Source organism: Grus americana, chromosome 5 (genome assembly GCF_028858705.1).
Source record: "Grus americana isolate bGruAme1 chromosome 5, bGruAme1.mat, whole genome shotgun sequence".
NCBI lineage: Eukaryota > Metazoa > Chordata > Aves > Gruiformes > Gruidae > Grus > Grus americana.
This window is the reverse complement of record NC_072856.1, coordinates 29,663,787-29,684,465: the sequence shown is the minus strand read 5'-3', so window position 1 is coordinate 29,684,465 and position 20,679 is coordinate 29,663,787. Positions and strand designations below refer to the sequence as shown.

Here is a 20,679-nt window from a genome sequence, read left to right as displayed (position 1 = left end):
GTCCCAAAGAGTAGGGTAAAAAATGGAGAGGAAAACACCACCACCACCACCACTTCTTTTCACTTGATAGCATTTAGCACTAAGCTACATTTCTGTACTCTCAAAGCAAGTTCTGGGGGAGCCATTTCAGGACTAAAATACAGAAAAGTCAATAAACAGGAGATGAAACTAGCATGGCAGAATTTCCACAGCTGTGTCAAACCCTAACAAACTGAAAATTCACATCTGTTGCCAACATCTCATTGATTGTAATAATACACATTTGTTGACCTACTGTCTGGTTCCAGAGAATAGTCATATGCCAGTCAGCTTCAGGAGGACACATAATTCTCCTGTTTACAGGCGGTTAGTCACTTCAAGGTTCATCCCAAAAAGACAACTTTGAGAGAATGAAATATTCACAAAGCTCATTAATAATGAGGAGCCAACCGAGATGGTCTTTGGATAGCAGTGAAGGAAGAAAAACCTACCAACAGCTCTTATTTTTTATTTCACTCCTTATTGCTCCTCCATGCTGCTCCTAGAACAAGATCTCACAGCTACCTTCACTAGAAAGTTAATCTTCTAGGGGATAGTTCCTATAAAGCCTGGCAATCTGGGAACCTCCTACCATCACCTTTTCTTTTTTCTTTTCTCTTCTCTTCTCTTCTCTTCTCTACTCTTTTCTCTTTAAAAAAGTACTTCTTTTGTACATGTTGGAAGGCTGATTGGAATCTCTGCATTTTATTCCCCCTGCACCAAACCCAAGCAGTTCTCTGAGCAGTTATTACCATGGGATAACACCAAGTTATATGAAGTTTTATATGAGGAGCTTGCTCTCTGTCTTCTGTAAATAGCTGTAGGATTTATCACTCAGCTTTATCAATATCTTTCAGACATGAATAATTACTTCCTTTCACAGACTACTTTTTCTTTCTCCAGTGGTGTACTAGAAGCAGTACAATATCATGTGTACAAGATCTCACACCAAATGTAATCATTGGGCATATTCTTACTATCTATTTTATCTTAGATATTGAAGATTTGGTTCAACTAAACTTGGCAATTTATCACATTAAGGTTAAAGCTATAAACTTATAAACTATAAAAAAGCTTCATGACAAGCCTGGTTCCAAAGCACTCTCTCCCACATAGATTCTTTAACATCTAATATGGGCTGAGTTGATCAGCCCCTCCATCAGAGGGAATACTGCTAGCAATTTGCCCTTCCAACCAGCTGCCTATTTTCATTAAAATTAGAGGAATGCAAAGTTCTGGTGGGAAAAGTGACTGACAGACTGAAGAAACATGCAAAGCCAGGAGAGGGGATAGAAGGAGAGAGTATGAACATGCAAGCCTCATTTTCCTTGGGAATCACAATCATCCAAAATCTTATCATTGAAAGTTGAACAGTTAGTGAGTAAATCTAATTTGCCTTACAAACATTTACTGTAATTTCGTGTTATCACTGATGGATTGTTTCAAGAGTCATTGTGAATTTGGGATATTCTTATTCTATCAGTCACCTCTTCACATGTATGAGTGAGTCCCTCAGGGCTCTGTATTGACAGAATTTCTAAGCATTTTACCACATAAAAATTATTCGCAGTTCACACAATAAAACTGCTAAAGAGTGATTATTCTTGTCTGAGCAGAAGAAAAGACCCTGTTATGAATATCAAAAGCATTCCCAGCAAGTTGTAAATTAATATTGTCCACCACTTCTATGTCAATTTGGTAGCCTTCTTACACAGCAAAAAATTAACTGGGAGACTTTTAGTAGGTCTTCCTAGACAGTTCAAAGTATCCACACTCCACACGTTTCTAAACAACTTTTTTTTTTTTTAATATAAAAGAAAAAAGGAAAAAACCCCACAAACACAAAACAGAAAACCACTCTACTCTCATTTCCGTCTCTATTTACCAATTTACACATACTGAAAAATGCATTTGCCTGACAGAATGGCAGAGCTACCTGCAATATTGAATGAATCTCCTTCCTTGGGAATAGGCGCTTTCTGACCTGAAGCCATGCTTGTGCTCTAACCTTTTGCCTGTGTTGCCTATTAACCAGGAGTATGTCTATACTCGCGGAATAGCAGTTGCAGCATTAGGATAAAATGCAAGAACTTTTGCTGTATTTGAGACTTTCTAGATAAAATTATACCTAAGCTATCTACTCATCTATCAGATTCAGAATTATCTTATTAAATACAACATTGATATTTAAAATTGATAGATAATATTTATATCTAAGATAGATAGCTCTGGATCTAACAGGTAGATAGATCAGATACAAATTTTATCCAGAAAGTACATTAAATTTACAATCTATATTCTTTGTCCTAGGCACCCAATGTTTGAAAATTTTTACTCTATCATCTGAACTACCTATTCAAGCTACTTGTATTTTCCTGAATCTTTAACTTCACCTGTAAATATTACCATGGCACAAGTACAGTAAGCATTCTTTATTCTTAATGATTAATGATTTTCTATAAGCCATAACATGTAACATTGTTTCTCACTGTATTTAAAACCCATGAACGTCCAAGTTTCTTTTATTTGCTGCAAAATTTGACATAGGGTTTGATACATAAAGAACGGTTAGCCTGTAAATAATTCACATCTTGCATTTCAGACACCACATCCATTACTTTTTAAAGATCTATACGAGAAAATAACTGTCAGTGAAGGACTCTGTTGATTTATACTAAAAACTATCAGTTAAAATCTCTGAATGAAACTTACTATTAGAAAACTCGAGTCTGGACATGAAATACTTCCACTAGAATTGCAGATGGTGTAAACATTCCATTGAAGATAGCTAAATCAGCCAACTAGCTCATTAGAACTCTCCCCTGCAGCTAAAGTAATATAAAGTATGCTTTGTTGCTAGAAAAAGCTGTTGGGTATTTTTTTTAGCTGGGGCAAGCAACGAACATGTGCTATCCTGAGAAAAGCATGCAGTAGGGCTAAAGCACTTTCATGTTACAGTGAGGTAAACTCATCAAGGCCACCCCTCTCATCCCTCCTGGTGTTCACTCCAGCATGTCATGATAAAAGAAAAGGGCCACGTTTTCCCCGTGTTTTCGCTGAAGCTCGCTTACATATAAGTTACTGTAAGGTAAAAGGGGAAAACAGTAAATTTGCAAAGTTCAGGATGACCCTGCCGCATCGCACCAGCAGCAGTTTGTCCCTGCATCTGAGCAGATGCGAAGAGGAGGGAGCTCGCTCGCGAGAACCGGAGCAGGGGGGTCCCAAAGGCAAGGTGCCGGGCCACAGCAAAGCGCGGAGCTGCAATTCTCTTACCTTGGCTGGTGGGCTCCCCATGACACACAAGATGGCGACAGCAACAGAAAACCCAATTTGGGTAACAGACCTGTCAGCTGACAAACACGCTCACAGCTTGTTGTTGCTGCTGAAATAACCTGAAGGACACATATAATTTATACGGGCGCTGAGCTCCACCCTCTGCCTCCTCTGTGTGGAGAAGAGTCTGCCTACGTCTGAGAGGGAAAGATCTGCAATGTCAGGGGTGAGAGGAAAGCGGCAGTTACCACATCTTTGCCTGTCACTTTAGTACCTCTCACAATTTGTTACTGCCCAAATATTGTCCTGCCAGGTTGTTTTGGGTGGATTCTGCCGTGTTCAGAAAGTCTTCCTTCACTTGCCATCTCTTCCATCTGTCTAGTCAGTAGCTGAATTTTCAGTAGCTTTTAAGTTCTTCCACAAAATAATCCAGAAGAAAAATTAAGGGAAGGGATAGCCGAATCTCATCTATTAAAATTTCTGGTGGGAGACCAACCCACTTCTGAACGCTCTTTTCAACTCTTCCTACAATAGGGGCTTGTTTTAATATATTACTGGGAATCTTCCTGCCAACCAGTAAATCAAGTCTCCTTACTTTGAAGTGCCTAGTGGATGATTACCTGGCCAACGCAGAGATGCTGGTGAAGTTGAAATAAATATTGGTAGGGAAAGGGAAAGCTGCATACCTTCTGGGCTTTTTCCCTCTACACACTTCTTATAAGAACATGACAACGTGACATCCCCCAATTGCCCGCTCTCACCAAGCTTCACCACACGACCAGTGGACACCTTACACTGATGGAAACAGAGAGTGTCAAGAGTTAATCTTCATCGAATGGTAGTTATGAGTTTGACTTTTGGCCAGAGAAGGGAAAAAAATGAAAAGTAACCACAACAATTGTTTAGGAAAATAGATTTACCTGAAATCTTTAGCTTTAGATTTTTCCTGAAACTCAAATGCACACTACGGATCACCTTTAAACCATTTTTTAAAGCATTTTCCACCAAAAAAAAAAAAACAAAACCTGTCACCAATTCAAAAATCAGTTCTAGTCAGATGTTCCTGGGCTTATGCAAGTGACAACCAACAGCTCAAACTGACATTTCACAAAGACTGTGCTGTGGCTGGCAATGCAGCCACCACGCTAGCGGCAAGGACTGGATGCAGGCTTACCCAAGCAGCAGCATGAGAACTTAAGTGCTTAGTTAGGTTGCCATCTTTGAAATACTAAAAAGAAAGATATCTCAAATAAAGGTCTGCTGTGTATGTGCAGCAAATCAAAGGGCTGTTACAAAACTCCCAGAAAAATAAACCAAACTCATCAGAAAGCAATCTGGAGTTCAGAGCAATTAACCATGCAGGTCTTGCGCTCCCACAGTAACATTGTTTTGACAGCCTCACTTGGGCATTTTCACAGGAGCAGCCAAGACTGCAGTGCAAGCATTCTTCTCCATGCCTCCTTGGACACAGCAGTCTGTAGCATCCCATTTCCAGATACAAGACAAAAATCAGAGAAAAGGGGAAAAAAGATGTTATTCAGAGTGGAGTTTTAGTTTTCTTCCTCTATATTGCTGTTGCAGCTTTGATCACAGTTTCTGCTGCGGTAGTGAACTGAGAGACCAAAATAGTAGGCTGACAAATTTACCTCCTGAAGGGAAGGCAAATGGAAAAACAGCCAGAGAAAAATGAACTCCACTCAAAGAGGGGTATGTCTGCCTGGAAACGGAGCAACACATTAAAAACAGACCAGCTGCAGCAGGGAGACCCAGGTCTTAATGGAACAGGAAAGAAGAAAAAAAGCTCCCAGAATGTCTTCAAATCAAGGTGCAAAAGTTATTTTGGAGAGCTATGGAACTAATTTTTCCAATAGCCCCTCCAAGAAGTTAATGTTTCCAGTAAATCAGCATGGCCAAAATACATAAAACATTTTGTGTTGCTTGTCAACAAGCACGCTGACAAGTACCACATCCATTTCCTCCTGGACATGAGGGAGATGGGCTACGTGATGTCAGGCCTTACTACAGACACGAAAAACGTACAGCATGGGGAAAGTAAGACAAAGAAAGTCAAGTGCATAAAGAAGGTAGGACAAAACTAAAAGGTTAAATCTAAAGCAAAGAGGGCACAGCACAATGCATTAGTGAACTAGCTAAATAGTAGGCAATGTCTTCAAGGGGGTAAAGAAAGTCCTCCCCCTCCCCTTTTTAGAGGGAGGACATAGCCATGCCAGGCTTATACTAGTGGAGTTAGATTCAGAAAATATAACACTGTATCTGCAGTTTCAGTTTATAAAAGGCTGTTCAGGAGACAAAGGGAAGAGGGATCCTAGAAAGATTTTATGAGTTAATTAAGCTGGTCTCATTCCATTTATGACTGAATCTTATTTCTTTTCTGAATTAATGTTAAGAAAGTACTTGGAAATAAGCTATGAGGAAGGGGGAAAAGAGATAAAAAGACATATCGAATTACACTGAGGTTAAATTGCTTCATACGCTACCTGTTGGCATTCAGATAATGCACACAAGGGACTACGTGAAGCAGAATCAGAATGGAAGGAATGCAAGCCCATGCTGCTCCCAGTATGCAAGAAATAAAAATTAATTAATACAATGTTCGGCTTCATGCAACTTACCCAGTGGGCTGCTCACTAACAGCCCCTTGCAAGAAGCTATTCATTTAGTGGAGTTCATTATTTACCCCAGCAATGACAACAGCACAGAAAAATTTCATACAAATATATCTCAGCTTTGGTGTACAAAGAACAGCCCTCAGTGAAGCACTGTCTTCATAGCCCTTCCATGCTTGATCCTAACAGCTTCACAAGCAAAGATGGCAATTACTATAAATATAAATCTCCTCTGATTTTGTTTGAGAACATTTATTTATTCATCTCACGAAAGCTGTGAAGTAGAGATAAGTGACGGATTTTCCTAGGGCTAGATGGAGGCACACCGCCAAGGAGATGGAAGTGGAAGACTCTGCAGCTTTGCGGAGACTTCTTGTTGTGCCAGACAGTGACAATGGGACATGACAGTCACTTTCTCTTTGCCTCATAAATCAGTTCATACCTTGTTCAGCTCAGTGGCTAGGTTAGAAAAATTACGGTAATCTGAGAAAATAATTGTCTATAGTCAAATTCAAACCAAAAATTTTCAAAATGTTCTCAGAAATTGGGAAATAAGTAATTTTTTCCCTAGCTCATCCCCAAACCATTTTTTTTTCATATCTGGGTTATTTAACCACTGTAAAAAATAATCCAAACAAAAAAAATTATTAAAATATACCTCCATTTTTCAATTCAACATTGCCATGTGAAACTAGAAGCTAGAAAGGTCAGATTTGGGGACCTTTCAAAACTGAAACATTTAATTTTGAAATAAGAGCTTTCTAATTTTTCACTGTTTCCCCTCGCCCCATTCTTTCTGAGCAAAACAACAGGGCTAATTTAAAATGATTTTAAATATCTGAATGCTTTCCAAACAACCATTTTCAGCACACCTGATATTAATTAGAACAAAATACCACCTTGTCTATCTGAGCAGCAGTCAGGTGATAGCAGCATTTGTAAATGAACCGTCCTTCTGGCTATCAAGATCTAAACCTGTTTCAGAAAAGTAAAAGGTGCTATATCCTCTTACCTATCTCCTGAACCACTGCAGTCTTAAATAAAGATATCGTACAGTAAAGCCAGTATCACTGGCTCTTTTTCCTGGCCAGAGTAAGAGAGCTACTAATTTCCTTAGATACTTTGCAGGTGTGGTTGTAACTATGGCAAGATAGCGATCTTTGCAGCTTCAAGATGGGAGGAAGCTGCTTATTACTTATCCGGGGTATCTGAGGACTGGAGTGCCATCTTTCCAAGACACGTCAATGTAAAGCCACACGTTGAAACCCACTGTGTTTATGTTCAGAAATTGTTCTTTTATTTTAAACCAAGTGATTGCAGAGCATCTAATTGAAATAATTGAGTAAGATATTTCAATGTCATTCCACTCAAGCCAGTTTCTGAGACCTTTATCTTCAGATCTTATTCAAATAGTCTGACACTGATGTCAGTATGAAATTGCTTGAGTAAAGACCTCAGAAGAGTTAGGTAAGTATTACACTTCACCACTTGGCTGGCAGGAAGACTTGACTTATGGTTATGGTATTTAGCTTCAAATTATCAAGAGAAGGGTTTCTTTCTTAGTTGCCACCAACCTCTTGTATTTGTTTTAGTAGTCACTTTTCTTAGAATCAAGAGAGTAATTCTTGTTTTCTCCTATTGTTTTTCACTCTCTGTGATTGCAAGTTCTTTGGGGCAAGACCTACTAAGGAATTGTTTGCTACTGAATGTTATTATACTGGGCGAGAGTAATTAAAAAACAAAGGTTACTGTGATTGTATGACACACATAGCAGCATTTCCTTTCTAACCCTGTTGCTGTGTCAAATCCTCTTTCAGCCCTGTATGTGATTTTATTCAAGGTTCTACCTTTACCTGAGCACAGATGTTGGCTCAGAAAGGGAAAAAAGATATACAAGGATTTATTTCAAATAATATGCAAGTCATTAAGGTTCGATTCATTCATTCCTGGCAGTAACTTATCCTCTAAGTAACCCTCCAAAATTAACAAGACTAAAGACAGTAGTGGCAGGTATCCTCACTGGGTTATTCTGTAGGTTAGTATAGTTAACGGGGAGGCTTTTTAAGTAAAGCTAACATCAGCCAACCTATGTCCTAGCTTAAGTAATCTGGAAGACTTTAGTGAAGTGTAAATGTAAGAAAACCACTCATCTGAGCATAGAGACAGGGCAAAGAAACAGCCAGTTCAGGGTGAACTGAATACATCCAAGTATATCACCAGTAGCTTTGGAAATACCTGCAAAGTATGCATTTGCAGCAGGCATACTGATCACAAAGAAGAAGTGAATACTGGCACAGAATCCTTGGTCTTAAAAATATCTGAGGGTGAAGTTCCATATTGCAGCAAAGCTCACCTAAGAGCTAGTTGTCACTAAAAGAGGAGGTCTTGCTCCCATCCCGGTCCCAAACTTAGAGAGTTCTGCCCCTGCCCCACAGTACTGGCTCTGGCACTCTTCTGGCCAAATGCTAAGGTCATTTGAGGAGCTGAAGCAATAGAAAATGACTCTCTTCCTTTTTCTGAGGAATTTCCAGGACTGGAATTCCTTCTTTAGTGGCATGTAGTCGTCACCTCAGCCTACCAGAACACACACACTCACCTTGAGCTCGGTAGTGGGAATCTGACCATGGGTAAATAGCATTGTCCTTACAAGCTGCTTAAAGCATCAAAACTCATAGGGCAATGAGTATCAGAGATGGAAAAGACATGAGACAATTCAGTGCACATCCCTGCGAGCGGATCATTACAATTCATTGACCCCAGTACCAGAAAGTCATGGGGCTTTTCACTACTCCTTTACTGGGTTCTTCTAAGGTTACTGCAAGGTTGAATTTTTCCATTCATTCACTAATGGTCAACACTGTATTTTTTTTATTATTATTTATTTATTTTTACATACAAAATCTCTAGACATCAACCACGCTATGGGAACAATTTAAAACAGAATAACCAGAGTTTGAGTTAGCCATTAGAGCTATTATGAGTTATGAGCCTTGCAAGCTTATTTAGAGTAATTAAGAACCATGTGACTCACTCCTGGTAGATTATGACTTGTGACAGCAGAAGACAACTTCAGGGGCTCTACAGAGTCATGAGGGTACAAAAGGTCCTTCTGCATTGATACTTACAGAAAAAAAATTCTGCTGAGAAAATTTTCTTGTTTGTGTCTGTTCTTTTAGTCCATTTGTACCATTCCTGTGACAAAAAGAAGTCAGAAAGTTTTCCTAATAGTGCAACTGGGAATTCACCTTGCTGAGAGCACTCTCAGCTTTATTCCAGCAGTATGAAAGCAGCTTTCTGTCACCTGCTCCCCTGCACCCAGTGTAGAAGGCAGACAAGTGTGAGCAGAGAGCCTGGCACTTGAAACACACTGAGCGTCTCAGCTGGTCTCAGGAAAGCTACTCTAACCTGTGCCAAGGCGGAGTCATCCATGGAGCCTGATCCTGTCTCTGAATGTCTCCATGCATATTAGGTCTGGTTTAATTCTTCTGTTTCAGCGGCACATAAAACATAACACTTGACTGCAAATTTAAATGCTTTCATTCTAGAAGAAAACTGATTTTTCACAGGCACAGATCTTTTTTTAACCTCTTAATTCATGTAATACCTAGGGACTTCTGAAGCTCCTACAATTTTTGTACAATGCTTCTTGAAACCTGAGAACCCAGAATAGAAACTCATACCAAAGCTAATAGAAATTTATAGCCTTCAGCATCTCAATGAACTAGGCTGGTTTTAACCTTAGGCCTCCAACATTCATGGTTTATGTGGCACGTGAGACATGGTATGGCCAACAACCCAGAAAATTTTTGTGTAGGTCATGAGAGGCATTGAGTACGTTCAGAGTGGAGCATTAAAATAAGTTATCTACACTGTCTCCTTTACCAGAGGATCCAGATCTATATGCCAGAGGTCCAAAATTAGGTCTCCTGGGCCTAGCCAGGGAGAGTCCGGGCTGGAGGAGATGCACTCACTCAGAGACTCCAGCTTCCAGGGGTAGAGATCTGATGGAAGACTAGATTTCAGATGGTGACCTCTCCTGTAAATACCTCCAGGAATCAAGCTTCACCCACAGCCTGCCAATGCAGCGGAGCACAAACCAGTAATGGTGCCTTCTCTGCAACATCTGCAATTTGTACTCTGCAATCTCTCCCCATGCAATAGATATGTTGCAAAGTGGCAGAGACCCTTGTCTTGTATGATTCAAATCCACTAATTGTTGGTCTTCCCTACTGTATACTCACACACATACTGAATGCATTTGTCAGCCAAGTACTAGCAAGCAAGCTGTGAACCACAAAAAGGTAAAATGTCCCGTGACTTGCTCGCACCAGTGCTGGGAACTGGAATGTTCATCCCACAGAGGAAATCATATTGGCACACCTCCCCTCACCCTTGCCAAAAAGGTTTCACTCACATATATAAAGAAGATTTTGAAACATTTCTGGGCTGATGCCTCAGTTCACATGCCAGGACCCTGCCTACATAGCTGTTTTGCTACCACATGGGAGGGTAGGCAGTCCCCTGGGCAGGCGAGGAGCTTCAAAGCTAAGAGATCTAGGAAGCTGGAAGCAAAGGAATTGGCCAACAGCTGAAGGACATCTAATGGGCAACTCATTCAACTGCTGACCAGCCCGGGGGTAGCCCCGGGTAACTGGGAGCAGCCAGCAGTGTCATGGCATCACAGAATGGTGGGTAGCCAGCGGAACAGGCCAGGTGGGTCCACAAGGTTTACGACAGCATGACAACTTTCCAAGCAGGTTTCCATGAAGCTGGAGAACCAGCCAACCCAGCAATACAGAATCCAATCAACATTTTCAAAAGGGGAAGTGTTGCATCAGAAAACTTATGATCAGGTCTATTCATCAGACATCACTTCCTCACGTATGCTAAAACTGTGAATGGGAAGTACCTGACTGCTGTAAACACACCTCATATTTCTTCCTCCTCCCCAGACTTGATACACAAACAGCTGACAACATGGACAGATATGTGGAGCACGGAATGCCTTGTGCAACAACTGCATGCTCTTGCTTGCAGGAAAAAGAGGAGAGAGGAAATGAGAATTAAAATGGTAATGTACCCCCTCCTCCATTTGAATACTCCTTGGCTCTGTCATAAATTCTCTGCACGTCTTAGGCAAGTTAGCGAACAATTTGTAGTGTGAAAGGAAAGTAGCAACAGCCAGTTCACCTGAGATCAGGGAAACTGGAGCAACTCAGAGGAAAGACAAACTAGAAATGAAAAGAAAAATTATCATGATTCTATTGTTATAGAATATCACTGGCCCTTCCTCCAAGTAATTACCATTTGAAAAGATCCCTTTTAGACACCTTCCATTTATGAACCCAGACACTGTATACTGACACTGTCAATGTTCAGAGAAATTTAGTGTATTCCCCACTAAGTGTCTGTATCATGGGAGATGACATTTTACACATGGTCCAGAAAGCATCAAAACATCCAGCAGCTATAGCATGGGTCAGAAATGTGTCTCACCCTCTGAATTCATACTTGAAGACGCTTCTTGTTCCACTAACCTTATGTGGCTCTGAATCAAATTAAATGAATGGTTGTATTACATTATTACAGATGCAGCTAAATGCTGTTCACTTGTCCCCATCAAAACATCCTTCAACTCTGTGTGGAACAAGCTGGGAGTCAGAAAGTTAATTAATAGTTTCACTCAGCACCAGGGACAGTCTGTAAGAAGTAGTGAGCAGGGCAGCTTAATTTTCATTCAATATACTCATATATTAGGAAGTCTATATTAATAACGTCAACAGAATATATTAAGGTATCCATTGCAAAACCAAGAAACAAAGATACTGTAAAGCTATTTGATGGTTTCCTAAATGAGAACAGATCTTAATAGCTGTCTACTAACAATTCCTTTTATACCTAACATTTTGAAAGAACGGTACAGATGAACCCATGCCAATCCATTTCAGCCTCTAGAGACAGGAACACCTATTTGATTTCTTAATTCTAGTTCTAGTTGTGAACATTCGAGTTTCACTTCCTTCCTTCTGACACATGTAGTCATCACCATTGCACAGTCTGTCTGTCAGGACAGTGTCTAACACAAAACATACTGACAACAGAGCATCTTGGGGGGTCTTACTGCTACCTGTGTAGTGCCGAGCACGAGTAAAATCCTCATCTCTTACACTACACCTCTTGTCCCTCACCACTCCAGATTACTGAGGGGAGCTAGTAAAAATTCAGCCAGTCAAAAACCAACCCACAGGAAAAATTCTGAAAGTTCAAAGTTGTCTGTTTGCTGTTGGAAAAAAGATGTGCTGAAAAGATTCAGAGACATCTTCCTGATCTGCAGCTACTGGTAATTCATTCATAGGTTTTGTGGTTAGACAATACCAGCTTTTCTGCTATTCATTTAGTAGTTATCACATGCATTTAAAAACCCAAAAGCTTTGATCTTCTCAGACACTTGCACATGTTCCTCTCAGGAACAGCCTAACTGATATTAATAGGATAATTCACAGTGAAAGTGCCACCTCAGGTGCGCAAGTGTTTGATGAATTGGAGCCCAACCAAGCAACAGACAAAGGAATATGAACAAAACATTACCCTGGTCCCCCCTCTCTGCTCCCCATGAAAACCAAACATATCACATTTTATTCATAGGCTTAATTATTGTTTAACTCCCGTCCTTTTACTTCTATTTTCTCATTTGTGTTGGTGTTTGCATTGGTGTTCATGTAATCTATTTAGATTGCAGGTTTTTTCCTGAGCAAGGTCTACAGCTTATCTGGGAACTTTATCACTTTTAGCAAAATGGGGCTCACTTCTCTGTTGACTTTTTGCAGTGCCACACTAGCATAAATTACAATGCATTCTATTTCTAATCCTTGAAACCTGTGTTATAGCTAAAATATGTATTTTCCCACCTACACCTTCCTTTCACATTGTGACCCCTAACTTTTCTCAGCCTCCACACCACATTTCCCTCCCACATGATAGCTAAATTTAAATCAAGACTGGATGACTGTCTTTTATGTGTAGCTCAATCAGACATTAGGAACTTGATTCAAGAATTACTGAGAAAAAAATGCATGCATTGTGTAGGTCAGACTAAATAACCATAGCTGGCCTTAACTTTAAAAAAAAAATCTCTTTTTCTTCCACGCATCAAGCTTTTCTTTACATCTCAAACATATATTAGGAGCCTGTAGTTATGTTAGTATGGATATTGACTAATATCCATAGGCAGTGATGGTCTACGTGCTTCATAAAAAAGGTTCACAATGAAGAGACAAGCTGTTCCCATTACTTCAAGGAGACTCGCTCTGTAGTCTAATAGTGTTAGAAACTAAACGCCCTTGGCACTGATATATAGTGTACCTCTTCCAACAAATACAGAGTAACAGAGCTTCCCAGAAAATAACTGCACAGGACAATATATAAAAGCTTTCTCAGAAGGAGCCTTGGTTCCAGGGCCTGGGGTTCATAAAACCACAAGGGGAGGAAACACACCCTTCCCCTTCTTCACACCTTTCTTCCCTGAGCAAACACTTTGAAGGCAGTTCCTGGAGACAAATCTTGAGGGATTTCCTCAGCCAGTTTCCATTTCTTATTTGTATTCCTATAGTAGATGTACCAGCTCTTCATTTGCATCTCATCTGTGTCAGTGGGTTTCAGCATTTCCTGTTTATAGTTTATATACCATCAAGGCAGCAGTGCCATTAGGATAATTACAGTTATGATAGAACTCCCTTGCACACTACCAAGAGACATTTTGTGTCTAGATAATGAGGTCAGCGATTTCCAAGATTTGCGGAACAAGGACAAATTGTTTTGGCAAGGTGGCTGATTTACTCCCAAGTTTGCCTGTACCACCTTCTCCTACTGCAGACTCCATCTGCTTTTCTGCATTACTGTTCAACACTACTTTCTGCTTCAGGCTCTTCTTCCCCCAGGATGAACCATATCATGTTTTACCCTCTGCAGAAGCTCCCATACTAAGGGCCACCACTAGCACAGAGGCCAATGGAGAATTCTTCCAGTTAAGGTAATTACAGAAGCAACGGTGAGAGGGAAAGGGGAGGAATCATAGCCCAAAATAATATTCAAGTAAGTGCTCCTAAATAAACACCATTGAACATACTTCTTAGCTGTTGTTACATTGCAAGTAACAAGAGAAAACACAACTTAATCTGCTACTCACAAATGTGTTCTGGTCTTCCAAACCCACCCTGGATGCTGTTGCTGTCTCTTCAAGGGAGTCAGGTACTCCAAGGGCATCCCTGCTTTACTCTAGCCTGTGAGATCTGACAGTCCAGGTTTTACTTAGCACTTAGTCTCATGTCACATTCAAGGCCAGACTAACACAGCCATTTCCTCAGTTGATAAACCACTGCACCAAAATCCATACCGAGGCACCAGAATTTTCACAGAGCCATGCTTTGTAGACCTAATAACTCTAAATACGACTTGACCGTGCACTTAAATTGAAGATGTGGCCATCAAAGCAGGTATATTACAAGTGAACTCCTGGCCCAAACAAAATCAGTAGCAAAACTCTCAGTAAGAAATGTGCATCCTAAAGCAGGTCTATCACTCTCAGCAGCTACGCAAAGAGTAAGCTTCGTACAAAGCAGAGCAGCTGACAGGAAAAACATTGCAACTACCTAACATCCTAGCAATCAAAACAAAGCACCTTGCACTCTGTGTGGTTGGTAAGTCATTGCCAGACATTTATCCTTTCTATAAAATCTTAATCTAACCTACACAGACTATCAGGATGTTAGTATAAGGCCTGCTACTCTAGGCTCCCTTACCATTTCCCAGAAGACACAGTGCGCACCAACACTTATTACTGCATGAGATTTTGCAGTCTCTCAGTATGCCTCAAGCCAAATATCATCTTCTTGGCTAAGGCTCCTACTGTATCTGTACACAACTGTTTCTCTCAGTGTTGCTATAGCTGTACATTATGAAACTCCTTAAACACCCAATACATCATACATCAGCTTTTGGCACAGCTCTCTTGAGCAGGTGTGTTGTGCAAAGCATTCTCCAGGACTAGCAGGGATTAAATGGCATTTTGTGGGTCCCAGGAGCTGCAATGTATATTGCTTTGAGCTGCGTAAGGCCAAGTTTCCTCTGCTCAGCAGACCCAAAGGATGTTGCGCATTCGGATATACAAAGACAGAAGGAGAAGAGAAGAAGGACTATGACTAAAGTGTAGGATGAGTCCAGCACCACCGAATTTTTAAATGTCTGACTTGCAACTATTTAAGATAAAGCTTTCCACATAAGCACGCTCCCAAATGCAGACATCTGGATAACAAGCGCTTCTGAGCTAAAAACATTTCTGATGTATTCCAAGAAGGTACGAGAAGCTGGGAAACAGATGCTTTGTATAAAATATCTTCCTAAAACACTCCTACAGGGAAGCTTCTGTGACCTTGCCATTTTTGCTGAAGCTTCTCCTTAGATAATATCACATGGCCAGGATACTTTGAAAACTTGGAATTGCTAAAGGCTTTATGGCTAGGAGGTCTGCTGCCCTTAAGACACAGTGACACCATGTGGCCAATTGGCTAGCCCGGAAACGACATGCTAATGCAAAGGGCAGCGTACAATTTTCTCATTTTTCTTTTGCTGTATTAAATTTAGCTTAGGGATGCTCAGATGCAACTATATTGACTGGTAAGAGTAAACTTGGATAGAACAATTGTCATCTGAGCAGGCAGACAAAACTAAAGCCAATAACCATTTGGGATTTCAGCACATGTTCAACAGTCTGACATTTGCAAAAGCGTCTTCTGAAAACACAGCTGTAAGTTCAGCAAGTAAATACCCATAAGCACAGTTTGCACATGTGCCAAAACATCATATTCACTTGGTGGAAGCAAGCAACTGGTAGAACTATGATTCTGTGTTATTCTCAAAAAAAAAAGTGCACCTGGAATGTGCAACTAATTTTGAAAATGGATAGATTTTTGCCTTGCTCTCATGGCTTGTTTTCCTTCCACGTATATGCAGATGCCTCCATTTATTTTTACAGACATTCTTGAGGAAAGTATTTAAATTCACGAGTGGGAATATTGCTGCTAGAAATGTCAGTAGTTGTTATCACTCTGCGTTATATAATATGGTGATTGATGTGATGAATCACCTCTCCCTAGCACAGCTCTTTTTTTCCAAATCAAGTACTGCACATTCGAAAGGTACAGCCTATGAAGAATGGTGAGAATGGGCAGATTTCTTGAATGACAGACACAGAGACAGGCAGGCAAACAGGCAGATGAAAACTGAATACAGATTACTTATATATCCCTCAAACAGAAAGAGAATAATGCATTAAATAAGCTTTTCACAGAGAATATATTCAGTACTACTATATACTCAGTACTACTATAAAAAAATTAATGTTCAGTAAGAAATGTGTATTTTGAGGTAGGGTTCAGAATATCTCGCTCTCAAGAGCAGAAAAGAAGGGAAAATGTAACAAACGTGACTCTCAGTTGCATAGGCTTTGCAAAGTCAATGTTCCATAAATGTTGGGGGGTTTTATTGATTAGTTAGATACCATGCTGGTGTAATTTTTTGTTCAGTATTGAACTCCAGGTGAGCAATTTATTTCAACACTGTCACAGTGCATCGGAACTTAAATAGGTTAGTTTGAGAAGTGATGTAACAGGATTTTCACCTACATACATAATAGTTTCACCTACACACACTGGAGTTTAGAACTTGGGAAGCACCAGCTAGTTAGACACAGGCCTTCCTGATTGTTCAAAATAGGAGTTTGAGTTGAGGAAGATTAATGACCTGATCCTGCAAATTTTGTCACCCTGACTAGTGAGATTATGCTGCCATCTTGTGACCTGTAAATTTTACTTTGCTACAGTGACATCAATTTTCCTCCGAGACTGGGAGGACGTTGTACATGTCTCCCTGGGATACCGGCGCAATGACCCTGCTTTGAGCAGCTGAGCCTTCTTTTATATTCAGACCCATGTTTTCTCTCCTTAGCTTTCTTACCTGTGACTCACAGGCTGCACCCTTCAATGTCATTGTCGTTGCTAATGGCAGTGCTGTTCATGGACCAGCCTGGGTAGGGACTGGAGGCAGCCCTGTAGGGGGGGTGAATCCCATAGTTTAAAGGAGTAGGGTTTTGTAATAAAGGCTACAGAATGTCCCCCTGTCCAAGGGAATCATCCATACAGGAAAGCAAAACACACACTTAGCCAGCATTTGAATATGACACTATACACTGAAAAAAGACATACTCTTTACAGCTGGGAAAGAGAGTGATTATAAATGATTATACAGTTTTGCACGTTGATGATAAAATTTTCTTCTCCATCTTCGCAAGTGTAAAGCTTGTATATTTATGGCATAATTTTTCTTGCTTGAAAAAAACCTGTGTTATGATTGGCTATATTCTCAATCTAAACCAGGTTGTTCCATCTGGTCAAATTAAATAAAACAGCTGTATGTCAAACTGATTATGCTGTTCCGTTGAAACAATACAGACTTTGCTTGCAGTGACTGCTTGCCTATCATTTTAGAATACTTGGAAAAAGCTTAGTATGGCTACAATCACACTGAAAAGCAACCTGGGAACCCCTCTGCCAGTACACACACCCCCCAGCCCCCCGTTCCTTCCTTATACTGTACGGGCTGCCATCAGTGTTCACTCCCAAGGCACTTCAGAAGAAAAGACATAGAATCAAACCTTGAAATGCCGACAATCTGAAATGCATATGCAAGGAAGGAAGAGGGACGTACCAGGTACAAGCAGGCTTGAGAGCTCTGAGCTAACAAGGCAGCTGCTCTGAGCTCAGATATATGTTTGGGAGAACCCACGGACGGCATGCATAGCTAAAAGGTTCCCTCAACACGCCCGACTGGAGACAAATCATCAGTCCTTCTTCACTACCAAAGCCCCAACCACCATTACACACCCAAATTATTTAAGTGTTTTCTCTCTAATCTTTGTATGCCAAAGTAAACCAAAGCATCCTGCATTTAGACACTGCTAAGAGTTTCCAGGACATACTGTATTTTCTTCAGGATATGGCACAGCAGAATGAGGGATCCCAGCTAGCAACTGAAGGTTATGTTTGCCTGTTCCCCGGTTTTGAGGAGGCTAATTGCATTGCATTGCTTCTATAAATGGAACCTCAAATCTTGCGACAGTGGGGACTTTATACTTTCTTATAATACTAAAATATTCAGGGAAATACACAGCCAGCTGAATCATCTCTGTGAGACTTAGCAGTATATTTCAACAATCACAATAATAACTATTACTGCTGTGGCAGCGCAAAGCTCCGGGCAGATTTACAGCTAATCCATTTGCAAAGTTAAGTCAAGAAAAAAAAAGAGTGTGAAGTCATGTGGTTACAGTCCCTCAGTGAGTCTGTGATGATAGGCATAGACTTTCCTTACAATCAATATTTGTTCCTTCAGAGGACAAGGAAGATGTCTCAACTTTCTTTCTTTCTTTCCAGCATTCCTGACAGCAAAGTAATTTGTCAGGGGAGATATTTGTATAGGCACATCAGGAGGAGAGTCCTTGACACTGTGCTGCAAGTTAGCAGCAACCCATCTGACGTGGCACAGCCCGGTGCAGGAGAGATGCCGCAGCTTGCACAGTTGATGTGCCTGAGATCCAGGAGAATGTAAGGGTAAGGGGCAATTGCAAAAGTCTAAACCTACTGTGTGAGATCTAGCTGGGGCAGCTGGGTCTGCTGAAAAGGCTCAGGAAGGACGTGTGTACTATTGTTTCTGCAACTGTAAATGCTTTTTACTCTGGTGAGCCACTTTCTGATCCTCTCCTCAGAGCTGGAAGTGAATTCCAGTTCTCACGACTAACTGCTACACCTCCTTTGCAAAAACATAATACACTATTTGAGCAAGCGGTAGAATAAATAAATCATCTCTTATCAAAGCTTGCCTTTAATATGCTGTATCCCAGTGAGAGAATGGAGTTCATTCTTTTCCCTTCCTTTCCAGCAAGCACCAACTCATATGATGAAATACGCAGCATCAACTAGACGTTATTTCAAGAAGCTAAAAGCAGATCTTGGTGACTATCAGGGGAACAAATATTCCTTTCAGCTGCACATACCCGGAGCTGATATACTCCTATATATATAAGTATAAATATGCTTCTGCTGCTCTTTGCCTGTCCCCTTATCTTTCATTACTGTCTCTTACAGCCAACTTCTTCCACAGCCAAGAAAGTATTTAATCTTTCTGCTGGGTTTGGATGAAGTGTGTTCTTGTGCAAAAGGTCAGCTGAAGACAACGTACCAGTGAAACTCCAGAGCAGCCTTCAGACTACAACCAGAATGGAGTTTCAATGGCAAACATTCGTTACACCTAATCTCTGCACAGAGAAATGCTCTAGCCCCAGTCCTTAAGCCCCCACTGCTCTGTTACTGACTTCATAACTATCCAGTAAATCATGATTCTAGAATATGGAAAGAGGAAAAATTAATCTCTATACTCACTCAGCATTCATTTCTGTAAGATGCTGATCACTCTGGAACCAATCTGATATTTGTGGATATGTAAAATCCCGTTGATTTCAATTGGAAGCCTTTCAGGATGTGTGATATCTGGTCTCATTAGTCTCATGGTCAAAAATCCTGGAGACAGTGTTCAGGACTCCACCTGGTAAGCTGAAACAAGAAGTCTTTAGAGCAGACAGATACTACTACAGAGACCCTTCCTTTCCTTGGGGAGGGGTAGAAAACCCACTTTTGAAAGCTGAAGGTATTCTGTTGTAAGAAAACCTTTATGAATCCAGACTCGTGTTCAGGGATTGCTGCTGTTTTTAGTGGGATGGTAGTTAGCCAAGGATACTTCGGACATCCATAACTGGCAAGGACACATTCTCTCTCTCAGGCAAACTTAATCCACATATGAAAATACAGTCACATGTTAATGATAAAGGTAAGAAAGGGTCCTATTTCCCTGCAGGAATCCTTGCCATGGCAGCGTTGGCATATCCATATTCTTAAAGCCCAGCTCCAGACTTACAGATATTTTATTTTTAGGTAAAATCCACCTCTGCAACAAGAGTTTGAGCCGAGCCTACCACTTCTTCCTCATTTCACAAGGTACCATAAGCACTGAGTGAGCCCTCTGCCATGAAGCAAATATCATCTTTAAATCTTTCTAATATATAATCTCCTCTCTGTTACAGTAATACACCAGGCTCTTCCTTCTCTGATACAGTCTGCCTCCAGAATGTATTCAGGTTGCAGCAGCAATCCAAACTCACAAAGACCTAAGTCGTTACTCTTCAGTGTTAACTGAAGTAGTTTGAGAGCCTGCTAATTGGACTAAAGCCTGAGTCGTGATAATACCCTTCCTTTCAACCTACCTCATCACAATAATCTAATCATCTGTATTATAATAAGAGATAGAGAACTCATTTTACAAACTTGGTCAACAATGAGAGCTCAAAATAAAGCTGGCATTCTTCTTGTGAGAGAAGTGAGGAAAGAAAGAAAAGCAGAATTCAGAAAACCTAGCAGAGTGAAACAGGCTAAAGTAGGAGGAGAATAAAACAAAGGACCAAGGACAAAGGAGCGATAAAGAGCAGAAGCTCAGGCCTCTAGCTGCCCTGGGGGCCACAGCAGAAGAGCATGGTGGTTTGGTCTGTGGCCCTTCCCTGAAAGTGGAGGTAGGTACACGCTGTGCCTGCAGTTTCTGCTGTGCCTGCAGGAAGTTAGAGCTGAGGGTGCTGCGGAATTGCCAGCCAAGCAAACAATGT

At 40.7% G+C, this 20,679-nt stretch overlaps 1 protein-coding gene across 3 annotated transcripts in view; it reads right to left on the bottom strand.

The window, feature by feature from the left end:
• Positions 1 to 19,558, bottom strand: part of LOC129206922 (cytosolic phospholipase A2 beta-like) — a 48,975-nt gene extending 29,417 nt beyond the window's left edge. For 2 of the 3 annotated variants that reach the window (XM_054827077.1, XM_054827078.1), the window contains exons 1-2: positions 19,409 to 19,558; positions 16,929 to 17,020 (exon numbers count right to left, since the gene is read on the bottom strand). In XM_054827077.1, the coding sequence (XP_054683052.1) occupies positions 16,929 to 16,961 (33 nt within the window). In that variant the 5' untranslated portion in view covers positions 16,962 to 17,020; positions 19,409 to 19,558. The remainder of the gene's footprint in view (positions 1 to 16,928; positions 17,021 to 19,408) is intronic. The other variant, XM_054827079.1, reaches the window with a different exon arrangement.
• Between the last annotated feature and the right edge of the window lie 1,121 nt (positions 19,559 to 20,679).